At 54.9% G+C, this 16922-nt stretch overlaps 1 protein-coding gene across 5 annotated transcripts in view; it reads left to right on the forward strand.

Moving 5' to 3' along the window:
- The window catches only part of KAZN (kazrin, periplakin interacting protein), a 171033-nt gene extending 154471 nt beyond the window's left edge, over nucleotides 1-16562 (forward strand). For all 5 annotated transcript variants that reach the window (XM_040586329.1, XM_040586330.1, XM_040586333.1 and 2 more), the window contains 7 exons: nucleotides 3519-3710; nucleotides 11952-12088; nucleotides 12491-12661; nucleotides 13044-13233; nucleotides 13433-13563; nucleotides 13855-13905; nucleotides 14487-16562. In XM_040586329.1, the coding sequence (XP_040442263.1) occupies nucleotides 3519-3710; nucleotides 11952-12088; nucleotides 12491-12661; nucleotides 13044-13233; nucleotides 13433-13563; nucleotides 13855-13905; nucleotides 14487-14654 (1040 nt within the window). In that variant the 3' untranslated portion in view covers nucleotides 14655-16562. The remainder of the gene's footprint in view (nucleotides 1-3518; nucleotides 3711-11951; nucleotides 12089-12490; nucleotides 12662-13043; nucleotides 13234-13432; nucleotides 13564-13854; nucleotides 13906-14486) is intronic.
- Nucleotides 16563-16922: the final 360 nt, after the last annotated feature.

Raw genomic sequence — 16922 nt, forward strand, 5'->3', positions numbered from 1 at the left:
ATCGCTGCCCACTTGGGGCAGATTTGGAAAGGGCTGGAATGAGCCAGCGTGTGACAGGGCTCATCCGTGTGGGATGATACCTCCTTCCCCCCAGGTCCTCAGGAATTGTAGCGTGCAGTCACACATGTACTCCAAAAAAAGGTTAAAAAGATAAAAAGGGGCAAAAATGCTGGGGAAAATGTGCTGTGGCAGCTTTTTGCCTCGAGGTTGTTACATTTAGGAGGCAATTCCTAACAGCACATGTAACTTTGCGCCCCAGCGTAGCAATGCTTGCAAGGGTGAACTGCAAAAATTAAAAAAAAAATTATTCTGTCCTCCGCATTGTATTTTTGCATCATGTTGGGGATGCGTGTGGAGCCCGTGTGGGGTGCTGAGCCCCGGCCCCCGTTAGAGAGGGGATGCTCGCTTCAAGCCATGGGCAGCACCTGTGTGCCTTCAGATGGAGACCCGGACCCATCCAGCCCGCGGGAAAGTGTATGGAAATCCCTGCTGAGCCATCTGCATGGGGAAGAAATAGGGGTTGGAATGAGGTTCCTGAATAATTGGCCCTATTTTCCCAGTTATTGGAACTTTTCTGTAAGGAACGCTAAGGGCTGCCTGCAAATGGCGCTTTTTGAACCATTTATTGAGGCGCTTAACCTTGGCATGGGTGGGAGGGATGGGGAGCCCGGAGGAATATCGGAGCGGGGTGGGAATCCTGTGCAGCGGAGGGTAATGACGGGTGCAAGGCAACACCGGGGCTCTGCTGCCGTCCAGCCTGCCTGGCAGCGGGTGCTGTGAAGAAGCTTGGAATGATGCAAGAAATCGCTCGTGAAATGGTTTCCAAAGGAGACCGGGAGATGCTGTCACTCCCGTCGCTTCCCTGAAATGCCAGCTTCTTTCCCAGAAAGCCCTTTAGAAACTCGCTGGGAAGGGTCCGGATGGTTTGTCTTGCCGCAAAGCCTGTTCCAGGTTTTTATGGTGAAGGCACCGGCAGCAGCCCCAGGAGGGAGCTGGGAGGGGAGCAAGGACTGCAGTGCTTGGCGGTGTATTGAAAAACTGGTGAGGTCTTTCACTCTCCAAGCCTAGCAAGGGGTGTAGGGTGTTCCTGGCGCACCTTGGCTGCGTGGCCTGCGTGTTGCAATTTTTATGTGTGTATCTATCTGTAAAAAAAGGGGATTGTGCTTTGCAGTATATGTATGTATTATAAAATGTAGATGTATTGCAAAAATGAATACGTATCACAAAGCACAATACATTTTTTTTTAATAGATGATGTATATATATATTAAATTATATGGATACGCCAAAGCAAGAATCCCTGGTTTCTGGTTGATCTGGGGTTCCATAGCTGAGGTTTTGCCATAAGCGTGCAGCTGAAGCCGTGTGCCTGGCAGCCGGTGGCACGGGGCACACGGTGCCATACGCTCCTTCCCTGCTTGCACCTACAGCTTCTTCTGGATCTTGGGTTTTAATCTTCCAGTGGTTTCAGGAGCAGAGTATGAAGCTGGGGATTAAATGGCCTTGTAGCCTGCTTCAAAGGAGGAACGCCTTTGGGGTGCTTTTTGCCGTTTTCTAACCAGGGCTGGAGCAGAACGGTGGTTTCGGGGAAACTGTGTTGGGCAGCGCTTTGTAGACAGGAGCTTTGTAAGAAGCGGCTGAAAATCTGCTTTCGGGCTGTGCCCAAGGACTCCTCCAGGATTCCCTGCTGCATAAATCCACCCCCCGGGCTGCCCTTCCTTGGGACTGTTCAGGGGTTCCCACCAAAATGCTGCAATTTGCAGAAACCCGGCGGGTTCCATCGCCCTTGCGCCAACTGCCCTGCCTCCCTCCTCCTGCACTGGGTCTTTGCTGGGGGCAGCCCACCCCATCTCCTGGGTGAGGTGGCTTGGAACGAGATGTGGAAATTAATTATCAATGGGGGAAACCTGAGCGGTTCGTGGCAGGCACTAGTGCTCTGTGGGGTCGCCCGGGGTTTTGCGCACCTGGGGAAGGCGCTGGGTGGGTTTTGCACGGCAAATACTACACGTGTACGGGTCCCTCGCATCCCCCCGGCTTCCCAAAGGCTGGAGGGGAAACGCTGCACTTCTGCAGCCCCCCCAGGGGAAGACGCCTCCAGCCTTGACCCCCTCTCGATTCTTGCTTTTTACATGAATTTCAAGAAAGCGCTTTGGATTGCACCGAAATCCCCAGCCCGGAGCTCGACTGTTCCTCGTTAGTGACTTTACTGCTAAATAATTTACAGCGTGGGGCCTTGCCAGTTTTCATACGGGAAGCATTTCAAGTATGCAAACCAGATTTTATGCCTTCCTGGCGCAACTGCTGGTGGGGCCGGGGGGGAGCCGCCTCTCCCTGTCCTGCCGCCACAGTCTCCTCCGCCGCTTCGCCAGCGCGAGTGGAGGGACCTCGGCAAAAATAGGAGACAAACCCTCTGTGTTTCATGCCCAGCTGGTGGCCCCCAGGGTGTCTGATACTGGGGAAAGGACCCAACAGCAGCAGCTTGGAGATAGGGTGTTGATTTCTTTTGTTTTTCTGTAACCATAACATGCATGCTGAGGGGTGGGGGTTTTCCCCCCATATCCCCAGGCACGGTGCAAACCCAAGCAATCACTAACCCCCTTTGGATGAGTAAGGGTTTTTTCTCTGTGTGTTCTCAAAGGCCAGGGGGGGGGGCGGGGGCAGGGGAAGCAGAATAAAGCTGTTTACACGCTGCCGCAAGTCATTTTGCATCGCGATGTCTGGCTCGTGCGGAGGATCGCAGCGGTGCATGCATGGCCCAGCGGTGCTTTGCAGGAACAGGGTAGCGAGGGGAAGTGAGGGTATGGGTGCAATGTAGGAATAGCAGAAAAGCACTTTATGACCCTCAGGAGTGGGCATAGCTGTAGGAAAGGAGGTTGCTGGAGCTTTCCCGCTGCAGAGGGGACCCAGGCTGGGATGTGCTGGGATGCGCTGGGATGCTTCTGCCACGCGGCTGCTTTGAGGGGTGTAGCTTTCACCCAGTGTAAACCTGAAAAATTCCGGATTCAGGTCTGCAGGTGGAAGCATCGTCTTCCCTTTCCCAGTCTCAGAGGGGTTTTGCTGAATATTTCTGAGTACACCCCGCACGCGTGGCTGGCTGGAGCAGACTGAAGCGCATCCTATGGGGCACAGCAGAGCTCAGCAGCCTCTGTGGGATGCTGGCCATACGAGCACCCCACCAGTGGGTGGTTTGGGTGGGGAGGTGGCTCTTGGTTTATTTTTTTTATTACTATTATGTATTAACACTTACTTTTAATTTCTTAATGCAAAAACTGGAAACCAGTACCCAGGGAAGGCTCCCCACTCCCTACCCGGCACCTCCCCATCACATCCTTCCTCCTCCTCCTCCGGTCCCGGCGTGCTGCAAGCACTGCTGCAGGTTTTGGGCTGTGCAAAGCGGTTTTGCACGTGGGGTGGTCACCTCGTCAGCGTTTCCCCCGGGTTGGAGTTTGCAGCGGGTGTGTGGGGCCGTGCCGGGAGCCGTTGGTCACTTCCTCACATTGTGTCTCCTCTTCCTCCAGCGCTGCTGCGGGAGGAGGTGGCCCAGCTGCAGGAGGAGGTTCACCTGCTCCGGCAAATGAAGGAAATGCTGACGAAAGACCTGGAGGAGACGCACGGCAGCAAGTCCCCGGAGGTGCTCTCGGCCACCGAGCTGAAGGTGCAGCTGGCGCAGAAGGAGCAGGAGCTGGCGCGCGCCAAGGAGGCTCTGCAGGGTAAGGGCTGCGCGTCCCTCCTCGCGTGCACCCCCCCAGCACAACCCCAAAATTCCAAGAAATTAATCACTGAGGCAAGGAAAAGCTGTCCTTTTCACTTGGGCTGGGCAGCATGCATTCACTGTGTGCATGTTGGGGGGGGGGGTGATGGCAGGACAGTGCTCCCTGGGACCCCCCTGCTGTCCTGCCCTGGTGAGGGGTGGTACTGGGACAGGACAAGGGGTGGCACTGGGATGGGATGAGGGGTGGTACTGGGACGGGACGAGGGGTGGCACTGGGATGGGATGAGGGGTGGTACTGGGATGGGATGAGGGGTGGCACTGGGATGGGACGAGGGGTGGCACTGGGATGGGATGAGGGGTGGTACTGGGATGGGATGAGGGGTGGTACTGGGATGGGATGAGGGGTGGCACTGGGATGGGATGAGGGGTGGTACTGGGATGGGATGAGGGGTGGCACTGGGACAGGACGAGCTGGGAAATGGGATGGAGGGCATTTGCGAAGGAATCCCCCTGCAGCCAGCTGTAGAGTAGAGCCAAGGGAGCAGCTGCAAGGCAGCTGGTGAGGTGGGGGGGGGTTGGATCCCAGCCCCTCGGACTCTAGGAGGGAAGCAGCGAGTTTCCTGGTGGCTGCAGTTTGCTTTATCCCGCCTGGAGTTAGCGGGAGCGCTGCAGGAGGCAGGGGCCGGGTCTCCTGCTGTCACGCACGGATTGGGGTGCTGCAAGCAAGGGAATGGGGCGAGCAGAGCGCAACGCCGCGGCGCAGCTTTGTTACCCCAAAAACTTCTGTCCGGGCAGGAGGATCTGGCTGGAGCCAGGGGGTGACCCTGGGTGGGGGAAAGCTCTTCTGCTTCAACCCTTGCAGTGCCGCGGCTCTAAGTATCATCTCAAATTCTGCACGTACCGAGTGTAACTTCTGCGTGTCGGCTCCTGTTTGCGGGTTACGGAGAGGCTGCCAGAAGGACTCGTGCTCAGAGGCTGAGCGGCACGGGAGGGGCTGCAGGGTGGGAGAGCCCCAACCCATCACATCTTCCCCCAGCCGGGGGGCTGAGATGCAGAGGGGGGGCAGGGAATTGGGCTGAGTCTCCTTTTGGGGAGGGGATTTCAGAAAATATTATTCTATTGCTCTCTGATTGGCAAAAACATCCCTATAAATTAGTAACAGCCAAAATATCTTTAAAATCTTGAGCCCCCTCAGGCCACCAGTGCAGCCTCCAGCAGCAGAAAATGCTCTGGGTCTATAAAAGTGTAACTGGAGAAGAAAAACCTTAATGAGAGAATGTTTGCTCCGTGTGGACAGGGAGGGAGAAGTGCTGATAAACACAAAATACAGAAAAGCAGAACTATTTTAAGCCTCTTTCCAAAAAAAATAAGTAGTAGTCATCTAGGAAGCTGCAGCGAGGTTATAAGCACTTCTGCGGAGGATAGTATAGAGAAAAACTGGGGTTGGCTTGAGAATCGTATTTAAGGAGTATAATGTAGGTTTTTTATTGGGCTGCTATGTGAGCCACTGGGATTGGTTTTCCAGGACTTCTTTGCAGGTGTGATGGCTGGGAAGAGGGAATCTCAGCTTGCACTTGGAACGGTGCCTAACAAGAAGCCTTTTTAAATCGATGCTCCGTCCCTCCCCTGCAATACTGGAAAGCTTTGGGGTAATTTGGAAAAGCTCGCCGTGCTGGACCCGGCCCCGCGAGCTGGGCTGGAGGCGCTGGGCAGCAGAGCAGGCTTAGCACGGCGGCGGATATGGAGATGGGTAATATGGAAACGGGATCAGCAGCTGGAGGGACGGGGAAAAATCCTTTTTCCTTTCTGTGAAAAAGTTATCTGTAGCCAAAAAGGGGGGGAAACGGCAATAACTGCGCCTGGTGAATGGCTCTGCCAGGAGAAACGTGTCTGCTAATAGAGGCGCTGGGGAAAGTAGCGGCTCTGTGTTAAGGAGCTGCGGGATAAGGCAGCACGAGGAGCTCCGGGATACCCGGCCACGCTGTCCTGTAGCTCAGGACTTCGTGTCAGCCGATCCCCATGGCTCCCAGAGCTGCCCCCACCCCACAGCACGCAGCGCTGCCCAGCCCCGTGCTCTGGCTGAAGGATGCCCGGCAGCATCAGCTGCAGCATCCCTGCGCCTGCAGCGGTGCAAGGCCGGCCTTGGGGCGCGTGTAACGTCGTTAGCAGATAAATTATATGGAAATCTGTTGTCGTTGCTGGCTCTGAGCCTGGAAGCACGACGCAGGACGCAGCCAGTTCAGATAGATATTGGCTCGCAGGGCCTTCATGCCGAGGGAAGTGGAGAGGGTTTGCCGGCAGGGTTTGCTTTCGGGAGGGCTCCTGCAGGTTTAAGTGCCTTTGTTTTCCATGGCCACGCAGGGTTCTGTTTGGTCTGGGTGGAGGAGCGTGGGCTCATCGTCCCTCTTTGGCAGTGCGTTTCCAGCCCATCCCGATTTTGCACGGGGGCAGAGCTGGTGACCAGCCCGTGTGGCATCTTCCCGGTGCCGTGCTGAGGGGGGGAGCAGGGATCTGCAGCAGCACAGGCTGCTCTGCAGGACTGACTCGAGCAGTTTCAGTATCCCCAGCAGCATGTGCTTTAGGCTTCCTTATTGCACCTTTTTCTGGGCTAATTCCATCGCTTGCACTTTTTTCAAAATCGGTTCACGTCCAAGTAGAATCCCATAGCGCTACGTCCTACCATCCTCTCCTCCTTGGCTGGGGCTGGGACTCCCGATCGTGCTTACAGTGTTAATGCACGTAGATAGTTTTCCCCAGCCCTGGTTGGAAAGGTATGGATGTGTTCTGGATTTCTGATGCAGAAATCTCCGGCAGGAGAAGTTGCAGACAGCTTTATTGCTGCTGGTCCTGCTGCTGCAAGGGACTGTGCCCGAGCGCCTGGAGGACTTGAGGAGCCTCTTGGCCAGGTGACATCTGTGAGTGTGTGGGCTAATGGCAGCAGCCCCGTTTGTGGACAGGTTTATCCAATACGCCAGAGCTCACCTGCGGGATTATCACACGGAGAGCAAACCTGGTTTCTGTTTCCTTTTCGACTGCCAAGGTGGAGACCTTGGGCTGGCTTTCCCGCGGCTGGGGGAGGCGAGATCCGGCTTGGCGTCTGCTCCGCAAATGGGTCGTAGCGTGGTCTCCTCCCTCGCAAACCCGCACCTCGGAGCTGTGAGCCCCCAGGGAGGGTGTTTGGGCTGCGGCAAGCCCCCCGCAGAGACCCCCAGCACCCCTGGCTGGCTGCAGTGAGAGGGGGTGGCCAAGGAGCGGGCAATTGGATGTTCCCAGCAGATGGGTGTCCTGGTGGTTGGGCGTCCAGCAGATGGGCGTCTCAGCCCTGGACTCAGCAGAGGAAGCCCCCTCCACCAAAAGGACGTGGGGCTCTGTACAGGTAACCTGTTCTGCTCCTGTGAAGACCCACCTTAAAGTCACAGCACAAGTCGTTGACCAGCTTGGTGACCCCTGGGGCTCTGCTTTGGCAAGCCCTTGGCCTCGCAGCAGGGTGGTTGCAGGTAAATGCCCGCAAGGTGAACGCCTCACATGATTATTTTTTGTTGTTGTTGTTCCTGAAATTTGGCACTTTGCTCAAATCTGCCCCCACCGTACCTCCGTGTGCCTGGGAGCGAGCGGTGCCTCTGCCCGACGCCGCGTGACATTGATGGCTTCGACAGCAAGACCGTCTCCGCAGACGGTGACGGCAGCGCCCGTTTAACTACAGAGCCTGCGACTCCTGCACAGGGCTGACTGATTTTATGGGTTAGTCATGGCGACAATATTGAATTTCATGGTTGGGGCAGAGAAACAGGAGAAATTAAGTGAATGTTAACGGGACAGGATGGGTTTACGCGTTCCTCTTGCACAGGGCATTGCCGAGGCTGGAGCGGTGCCCCCCCGAGCATGCCTTTCCCCGTGTTAGAGAAGAAGTACATGACTCAGTAAGTGTTAGTTGGCTCGGATCCCATTCCTGGTATGAAAATCCACCTTGTACCCAGCAAGGGAAGCGCTCACAAGCAGATGGGAGTCAGAGGTGGCCGTGTCCGCTGCCAGTGCCCTGCCTTGTGTTTGGGATCTGCGGCTTCATCCCGGGAGCAGGAAGCCAAGCAGAGGCAGGTTGCCGTGGCCCAAACATAGTGGGTTTCATCTAACATCCCATTACCAAGGAAGCCAAATTAATTATGATCCAGGTGTTCTCCAAGCAAACCTGGGCTAGATGGTGCAACCACCACTGCCTCACTTTCCCTTAATTAGATATTATTAATGTTGAAGGGATGGGATGGTATTTATCACAGCCCCCATCGTAGCAGGAAGATGCTCGGTTTTAGCAAGCAGCAGCTAATTCCCATCCAGCCTGGTGAGGTGTCAAGGCAGGGACCGTGGGGTGGTGGCACCATCGGTGGTGGCATCGCTGGGCGGCTCAGCTGTGCCTCTGCCCCGGCCGGGGATGTGCCGCTCAGGCTGGCACATGGGAGCGGTTAGATTTCGGCTCATTAGGTAAAGGTAGAAACAGAAGGCTCTAGGGGGGAGGGATTTTTAATTGTTTTGGCTGCAAGAGGAGTCAGGTGTAGAGAGGGTCCCGTCACCACTCTGTGGCCATCATCCTCCTTCTCCTGAAGGAGCGATGCTCAGGGGACGGATCGTGTGGCAGGACGTGGAAGCTCAAATAACGGGAGCACAGGCTGACCTGGTACAGGACTAGCGGGGACGTGGGGGGCAGCGATGGGGGCTGGGGGGTCCACACCACTGTTCCCAACCTGTCTTGCCCACCACTTGCTGCCGGGGCTGGTGCCGAGGTGCTGAGTCTGAGGGGGGGCTGGTGGGTTCCCCCTCTGCTTCTGCCATGTGCTGTGGGTGGGAGGGGAAAATAAATAATGCAAATAAGCTGTGTGAGGTAAACAGTTTCCACTCACGGTACAGGTTTAGGATTTCTTGCTTCTCTTGCTGTCTTGGGTTGACGAACAGGTCGGAGATTTTGCTGGAGCCCACCGTGCAGATGGGCGGGGGGACGGGGTGTATTGAGCTGTTCCTGAGGGGGTGGGACACAGAAACCTGGCCCTGGGTTATCAGATTAAAGAAAAAATTTCACCATTTCGTCTCCTGGGATGGCCCCGATGGCCAGTGAAAACCCACTTTATTCCCCCTTGGCTGCCCCTGCCGTCACGCCGTGGATTGCAGTGGCTCATTTTCCCTGGCTCAGTAATTAGCCAGGCTTGTTTGCTAAGAACCTATTAAGCTGCTGCACCAAGCGGTGCTCGGTCCAGGAGCCACTGGCAGCCCTAACTGTTCGCTTCTGCCTAACTTCTTATTTTTCTCCTGCCTCTTTCAATTAATTTCCTATTAATTGGGTTTGGAATTACGTTCTCAAATGGCTGATAAATCTTCTGTAAGCTGAGGAGCTAATCAGTTTTGGAGGAGGGAGAGTGCTGGTAATGGCAGGGAGGGGAAAAAAAGTGCATTAATTTTAGCAAATCTCTCAAATCCCAGTTGAAACAAAAGGTAAATTGTCCATTGGGGTTAATAGGAAAGAAACTGCTCTTGCAGTAGCCAAAGTCCGTTACCTTCCTGCTGCACTGTTTAGCCTGAATACTGGTAAATATTCAACCCTGGGAGGTGGTAGGTGCTCTTTTCCTAATAGTACTTCTGAACAGTTGTTGTTGAATTTTTTGGCAAGCGATGAAGTGTTTTCTGTAAATCTTTAAGGACCCTGAACGCTGCCACTAATTAAAACAGGTTGTATGCTATAGAGGACTCACTCTTTAATTAAATTCATTAGGAGCCTTTTGTTGTCTCCAGCATCATCCAGTGCAGATGTGACTTAAACTTTGGCAAGAGCCTCTCGGTATCCTCAAGGAAATGAAAAAATTCCTATATAAGTGTCACAAAGCGTTCAAGGGCTTGAAAACGGGGGTTTTGGCAGCGTGATGTCCTGCGGGGATGGGGCTGAGATGGACCCTGCCTGGGCAGGGTTCCGAGGGGCAGAAATTCCCCTGCTGGAGCCCGGGTCACCTAACATGTGCCCTGGAGCGGCAGCCAGCATGGCCGGTGGTGCTGGGTACCCGCCTCCGCGGGTCTGGCTCGCTCCGCGCATCCTTCCTTCTGCTTTTGGAATGAGTTTTGAGGTCACGTGTGGTTAAAGACACGCAGGTGGTGGGAAGGGCTTTTTTAAAACCTTACCTGTAGTCCTCTTGCGGTTATTTTTAGATGGTTTCTGTAGGAATTTCCTAAGCGGGGAAAAAAGTAAGGAAAGTCCCGGTGTGGGAAGGAGCTCAGTTGTCCCAGGAGGAGTCACGTTCGTTGAAGCAGGCAAGGAGGAACCCCCAGCGCTCCCTGTCACAGGACGACGGGAATCGTTATGGCATTTCTTAGCTGGTTTGTTGTTTTTCCGTGTTTAAATTTACCTGCAATGCTTAATAGCAGAGTAGTTAGTCCGAAAAAGTCAAAATTTCAGCTCCCGGTTTTTAATGGATGACAATCTGTGTTGTCCCAAACGTCTCCCTCTTCTTCCACCCTGTGGTCTGATTTCCGCCCCCCCCAAACCTTTTCCTGCGCTAACCTGCAAGCCCTTACTGGCTCCATCCCAAGCATCTCCCCAGCACACGTGTACAGCAACAACTGTGGATGGAAAGAAATTCCTTCCCAAGTACATCCCTCCGCGAGTCAGCAGTCCTGATGACCTGGGATGGGATGCGGGAGGTGGCTGCGGTGAGCTCAACAGCTGGCTGAGCAGGGGTGCTACTCTTCTTTAGGGGGCTGTGGCAGTGCATCACGCTGGTGCGTTACACACGGTGCTGGATGTTCTCCTGTTAGTAGGTTATTCTGCTTGAGGATGCTGGTGTGGATCTAATAACAATGTTCTCCTTGCCTGCACGCAGGTGGAAATGCTTTTATCTGAGTACTTAACAAAAAGCAGCTCCGGGGCTGAGGGTCCCCAGCCAAGGGAGGGTCCGCACAAGCCTTCCTGGGCTGGCGGAGGGCAGAGGCGCAAAGCCAAGGGTACCAAAGGTGCTCATTGCACAAAGGGAATTAATTTCCTCGTAAGCGTGCCGCGGTAATGATTTTCTTGCATTCCTCCATCCAGTCTTTATCGCACACGTGTCTCGTCGGGAGGAGCTGAGGCCCATCATGGGGCAGGATGAGCCCCCAGACGGAGTGACTCCTGACGGGGCGGGTGGGACGCACCACCTGTGCTGAAACGCTCCTCCTGGATTTCTTTAATAGAAATAGGTTGGACCCGCGTGTGGAGATGGGTCCCACTCGTGATGGGGCTGTCATCTAAAGGGTTTTGTAATACAGACAGCTCTCGGTGGGCTTGGGGTTGGTTTTTCTGGGGATTTGGAGGGGAGTTGGATTTATTATTTTTTTCTTATGGAGAGGAGTGAGTCACAAGGCTCAGCTGCTTGCAGTGCAGCGAGCGCTGGAGGGGCAGGGGTTGTTTCATACCATCCCACTCCCCTGAGAGCAGCACTTCCTCCGGGTGGAAAAGCATGCAGGGTCTGTCCTATAACAAAAAGCAATGTTTGCATTCTGATTCTGCGTGTTATTTTTTGGGGGTGGGTTGTATCTGGAGCAGGGAGCCGCGGGGCATTTCTGCAGCGCTGCCAAGGACCAAGTTCAAGGCTTGGGCAAAGCCCTTAACGTGTGGAAATTACTGAAGCCCTTTGTCCTACGTGGTATTTCTCTAATGCCTCCCCGGTTTTACCAGACTTACAGCAAAGCTGTCCCCGGGTTGGTGGTCGGCGAGCATCCCTTGCTGGTGCGTGGGCGAGGGAAAACACAAAGGTCTTGATTTCCTCTGGGGGGCTGGCCAAACCCCCCCACATCGCATCCCGCTCCATCCCCACGCAGCATTGCTGAGCTGGAAGGGGGCACGCGGGGAGCCGTGCCCTGGGCTCGTGGGAGCGCTGCAGGAATCTGCCTGGCTGCTAAAAATAAACCGGTTGTGGTTTATTTATCCTGGAAGGGAGCAGCAGGTTTTCCTGCACCGGGCCCTGTGGCTGCAGCAGCAGTTTTGCTCTCAAATCGCCTTCTGCAGGGGCTGAGCTGCCCCTTGGAGAGCAGGGGATGATTAGGAGCTACAGCAGCAATGCGATGGGCATTTCGGGGGGTTGCAGGGGAGCAGCGATGGGGATGAGTGGGCATCTGCACCCAGCCCAGCCCCAGGCTCATAATTTTGATGATTTTTCCTCGACAAGTAGAAGTGATGGAAGCAAAAGAAGGGTTCTGTGCCCCCACGCTCAAGCCGTCATCTCTCCCGCAGCCATGAAAGCCGACCGCAAACGCTTGAAGGCGGAGAAGACGGACCTGGTGAGCCAGATGCAGCAGCTGTACGCCACGCTGGAGAGCCGCGAGGAGCAGCTCCGCGACTTCATCAGGAACTACGAGCAGCATAGGAAAGTGAGCTTGGGAGCCCAGCGCCGGGGTCTCGTGGCGTGGGGGGCTGGCAGTGGCATGAGCGCAAGACCTGGGTTGCAATCGGGTGAAACTCTGCTCCCCTGCTGCGAGGGATGGACCGGAGGGAATTAAGGATAAATAAATCCCAGAGGAAATGTGGCCAGCGAGCCAGGTGTGGGGAATCAGTTGTAATTTTAAGCAGGTGCACACCCGGCATCCCTTTTCGGGGGACCGGCCACATCCCACAGCTCCCTGCTTGCGGGCACAGGGCTCTTGCGACACCCAAAGGTGCTGCTTGCCCTTTGGCAAGGCAGAGGTCGGGTGGTCACTGAGGGGATCACAGCAGAGGGGTTTGTAGTAGCAGGTGGGTTTCCCCTTCCTGATGGCCGCCCCGTGTCCCGGCAGGAGAGCGAGGACGCGGTGAAGGCGCTGGCAAAGGAGAAGGACCTCCTGGAGCGGGAGAAGTGGGAGCTGCGGCGGCAAGCCAAGGAGGCGACGGACCACGCCAGTGCCCTCCGCTCCCAGCTCGACCTGAAAGACAACCGCATGAAGGAGCTGGAGGCCGAGCTGGCCATGGTGAGCTCGGGGACGTGGTGGGCACGTCTCGAGGGTCAGCCCTGCGCCAGGTGCTCGACTCAGCGGCTCCGGTGCTTCCAACGCCCTGGCAGGTTTTGCTGCGTGTATTGCCATATTGCATTTGTTTGCCGCAGCGGTTGCATGCCTGCGTTCGCCGCAGTGCTTGCGTTATTGCAATAGTGGCAGAAAAAGTAAGAATCAAAAGTAAGACTCCATCGCTAAAAAGGAGCGGGTTATCCTCGGTGCAGGGAGCAATGCGGTTCGGGTATTTACTTGCAAAGGGCAGGGCGGGTTGGCCGTGGCGTGTTGCTGCTGGTTCTGCAGTGCCGGGAGATGTGTTCATACGGTTTTCCCCCTCCACCACCTTGGTGTCCTTCCCCAGGCCAAGCAGTCCCTCGCCACGCTGACCAAGGACGTCCCCAAGCGCCACTCCTTGGCCATGCCGGGCGAGACGGTGCTGAACGGCAACCAGGAGTGGGTGATGCAGGCCGACCTCCCGCTGACGGCCGCCATCCGGCAGAGCCAGCAGACCCTCTACCACTCGCACCCCCAGCACCCGGCGGACCGGCAAGGTGGGCACCCCCTGAGGTCGGGGCACTGGCAAGTTCTCGGGGCCAAACCATTTCGGGGAGCTGCCTTATTCCCCCCTAGAGGAAAAGGAAAAGCAGGCAAAACTTTCTGGCAGCGCTTCAGAGGCTTTGCAGGGCGTGGGTGTGATGTTTTTTGCTGGCGCGATGTTAACTCCCCAATGCCCCCCGCTCTGCTTCCCAGCGGTCAGAGTGAGTCCCTGTCACTCCCGGCAGCCGTCCATCATCTCTGACGCCTCCGCGGCCGAAGGTGACCGGTCATCCACGCCGAGTGACATCAACTCACCCCGGCATCGAACGCACTCACTCTGCAACGTAAGGCCACTACGGGGCAGGGGGGGGGTGGGCTTGCCTCCCCACTCTGTGGGTCTGGCTGGGGAGATGGGTGCTGGGGATGCTGCGGGTCCTTCACTTCCCAAAGCGCTGCTGGGTTTGGGGATGGGGATGGGTTGGAGGCGTAGTGGCCCGGAGAGCTGCGTCCCAGGGGGTTTATTGCAGCCCCACAGCCTTTCAGCTGCCCAGCCAACCGGCTTTTTGCTGGGGGGGGGGGGGGGGTCCCAGGCTGAGTTGAGGCTGATAAGATGGATCCATCTCCTTCTGCCGCAGGGGGACAGTCCTGGACCAGTACAGAAGAACTTGCACAACCCAATCGTACAGGTAGGGCACAAAGCCCTGTTTAAATCCTGCTCGTGAGACCCTGTCCTGTGCTAGCAAGTACTTGGGGGGGCTGTCAGAGGCGGTGGCTGGGGCTTTTAGGGGAGGAAAAAAACCCAGAAGCCTTACCATTCAGGATGGTAATCTCGGAATTCTGAGATTTTCCCTCAAATCCAGGTGATGCCGTAGGCAGTTGCTGTGCTCAGGGGCCATTGCAGTCTTAGTTTTGGTAAGGCACAGCCTAGATCAGGTTATTCTCCTGCATGTGACCCTAAAACAGGGGGGTATTTTTGTAAGCCCCTTGCTCTGGCGTTAGATTTCTGGAGCCAAAATCCTGAAGCGGTTGGATGAAGAAACCAAAATCCCAGAAATGTGGGTAGGGGGCCCAATTTCACTGCAGATTCTATCATGTGTATTTCAGAAATACTTTTATTTTTTGGTCCAGGGTCTTAATGTTGCTTTGGACCTGGACCCAAATCTTTTAGGGGACCTGGACCCTGTGGTCCATCATCCTTGATGGGAGCTGGGGGTGGGGGGGTCAATGAAAAGCGCCGTAGCCAAACACGTGTCCTCTCCCCCCGCAGTCTCTAGAGGACCTGGAAGACCAGAAACGGAAAAAGAAGAAAGAGAAGATGGGCTTCGGTTCCATCTCCAGGGTGTTTGCCCGGGGGAAGCAGCGCAAGTCCCTCGACCCCGGCCTCTTCGACGGTACGGCCCCCGACTACTACATCGAGGAGGATGCGGACTGGTGACCCCCCGCCTCTCCCCGGCTCACCGCCGCCGCTGTACATACCCCTGCCCCAGCCCCGCCTGTGGACGTGTGACCTGTTGTCTTGGGAGCGATGCAGCCGTGTCGTAACTTCAGTTTTTTCCTTTTTTTCATGGTGGTTTTTTGTATTTTTTTTTCTTCCGTACCGATAACTCCTCCGTTGTCACTTCAGTTTGTCCGTTTGGGTTTTTGTTGGTTTTGTTTTGGGGTTCTGTTCTTTTTTGGTTCTTTTTCCTTCTTCTTTTGACAAAACTTGAAACTTGAAGGACTGCTGTGTCTCTGTAAATACCCAAAATATTGTGCACTTTGTGCTTGTGACGTCTCTTGTCCGAAACCCGCTGTTTTCCGGAGCCCAGCCCGCGGGATGTCCTCGCCTGGGGACGAAGAACCTGCCCAGCTGAGGGACCTTAGAGAGAAAACACACACACACACAAAAAGGAAAAAAATGAAAAAAAAAAAAAAATCTCATTCGCTGTGATGTCTTCCTGGCCGAACCCCGCGGAGGCGACACGGGCTGGTTGTAACGCCTGCCGGTCTGGAAATAAGTGTTTTAACGTTCCTTTTTAGTTGTTTTAATTTATTTGCACAAACCCAGAGGAGCTATTCTAACTAAATTATTGCAGAAGTTTTGGGATTTTTATATTTTTCCATGTCGGTTGGGATGGGGCGGGGAGGAAGAAGGGTGTGTTTGTACTGTACTGTCCTGGGAAGCTGCTGCTGGGGGGGACTGGACCGTGGACCCCCCCACACACTGTGGGCACTCTTGGCCCCGTGGCTGCAGATGCCCCAGGAGCACTTAACGCCTTGGAAAACGCAAACTTAAATACATGCCAGAAAATCGGTCGGGGAGGGGGGGTGAAACTGGTGGGAGCTTTGCCCTCTGTCTTACCCCACATCTGGGGGGCTCACCCTTTGCTTCAAATGAAATTTGGGGGATCTGGCATGAGCTGGGAGCAGGGGAGAGGTGATAGCCCGAGATATCCTGAGACGTCGCCCGGTCAGGGCTGGCCACCCCGCTTCCACGTGGGGTGTTACTGCTGTCGGGGGAGGGGCTGGGGAAATCGGTACGAGTCCCCGCTGGGGAGGTTTTTGTGGCACCGGGGTGATTTTGAGGCGCAGGTGGAGCTTGTGCTTCCGAATTCCCTGGGAATGCCCTGGGAGCAGCCCCCCGGCGCGGCCGCTGCTTCCCCTCCCCACTAACACACACCGCGCTCTGCTTATGCCAAGACAAGTACCTTATGCTTTAATGCTTACGATATAATTTTAAGCTCTTAAAAAAAAATGTATTAAGATTTATTTAATGATGCTATAATAGTGTATTATTTTTCTTAATTCTGATACGCGCACCCCGGTTGAAAAAGGGGTATTTTTGTCTTAAATCACCGAACTAAACCGCTGATGCCCTCGCGCTGTGTATTCCTAAGGGATGATGCGGGGAGGCCATGGGGGGGCGAGGGGAGGGAGCAGCCCCCCGGGCTCTGCCGAGGGGAGGGCCTGGGCTGGCAGGGCAGGCTTTGCCCCGTGGCATCTTTCTCCGCAGAGAAGCATTTTTATACGTTTTGTTGGGTTTTCGGGGTTTGGTTGGTTGGTTGGTTGTTTTTTTTTGTTCTCCTTGCGTTTTTATAATTTAAACTATAAACCACCAGAACAGATGAGCAATTTCCTTGTTACTGAGTAGTTTCCTTTGCATTTCAGCTTTTTTGTAAATTAGGAAATAATTCTAAAAAGTACTAAGAGGATGATTTATTTAAAAGAGAACTTCGATAAATAGCATATGAATTATGGGTAACATTAGATTTAACTTTTCCCCATGTGAGTGGGGGAGAATCCTTGAAGGCATGGATGCAAATATAAAATTATAAAAGATCTAAATAAAGCTTATTTTAAAGTATGGGTGAGCTCCACGTGATTTAATTGCTTGTCCAACGGAGATGCTGGGCTGGCGTCAGCAGTGGCACATGGGCACAGGTGGGGTCCCTGGGGTGACAGCGATGCGGGAGACAGCTGCATCCCTGGACCAGCTCTTCCCCCGGACCAGCTGCCGGCCAAGTGCTCACAGCCAGATGCGGTGATGCTGGTGGGAGGCCAGGGCTGTCGGTGCAGCCGTACAAACAGCAAGTTTAAGGATTTAAGGTAAGTAAAGATTTGGGAATGTGGGGAAACAGCGAGATGTCCCTCTTGGATACAGAAGGCGTAATGCTAAGGTCCAAGAGGAGCAGGTGGGGCAGAGAAACGAGGTGGTTTTGTGCTC

Source organism: Falco naumanni, chromosome 3 (genome assembly GCF_017639655.2).
Source record: "Falco naumanni isolate bFalNau1 chromosome 3, bFalNau1.pat, whole genome shotgun sequence".
Classification (NCBI taxonomy): Eukaryota; Metazoa; Chordata; class Aves; order Falconiformes; family Falconidae; genus Falco; species Falco naumanni.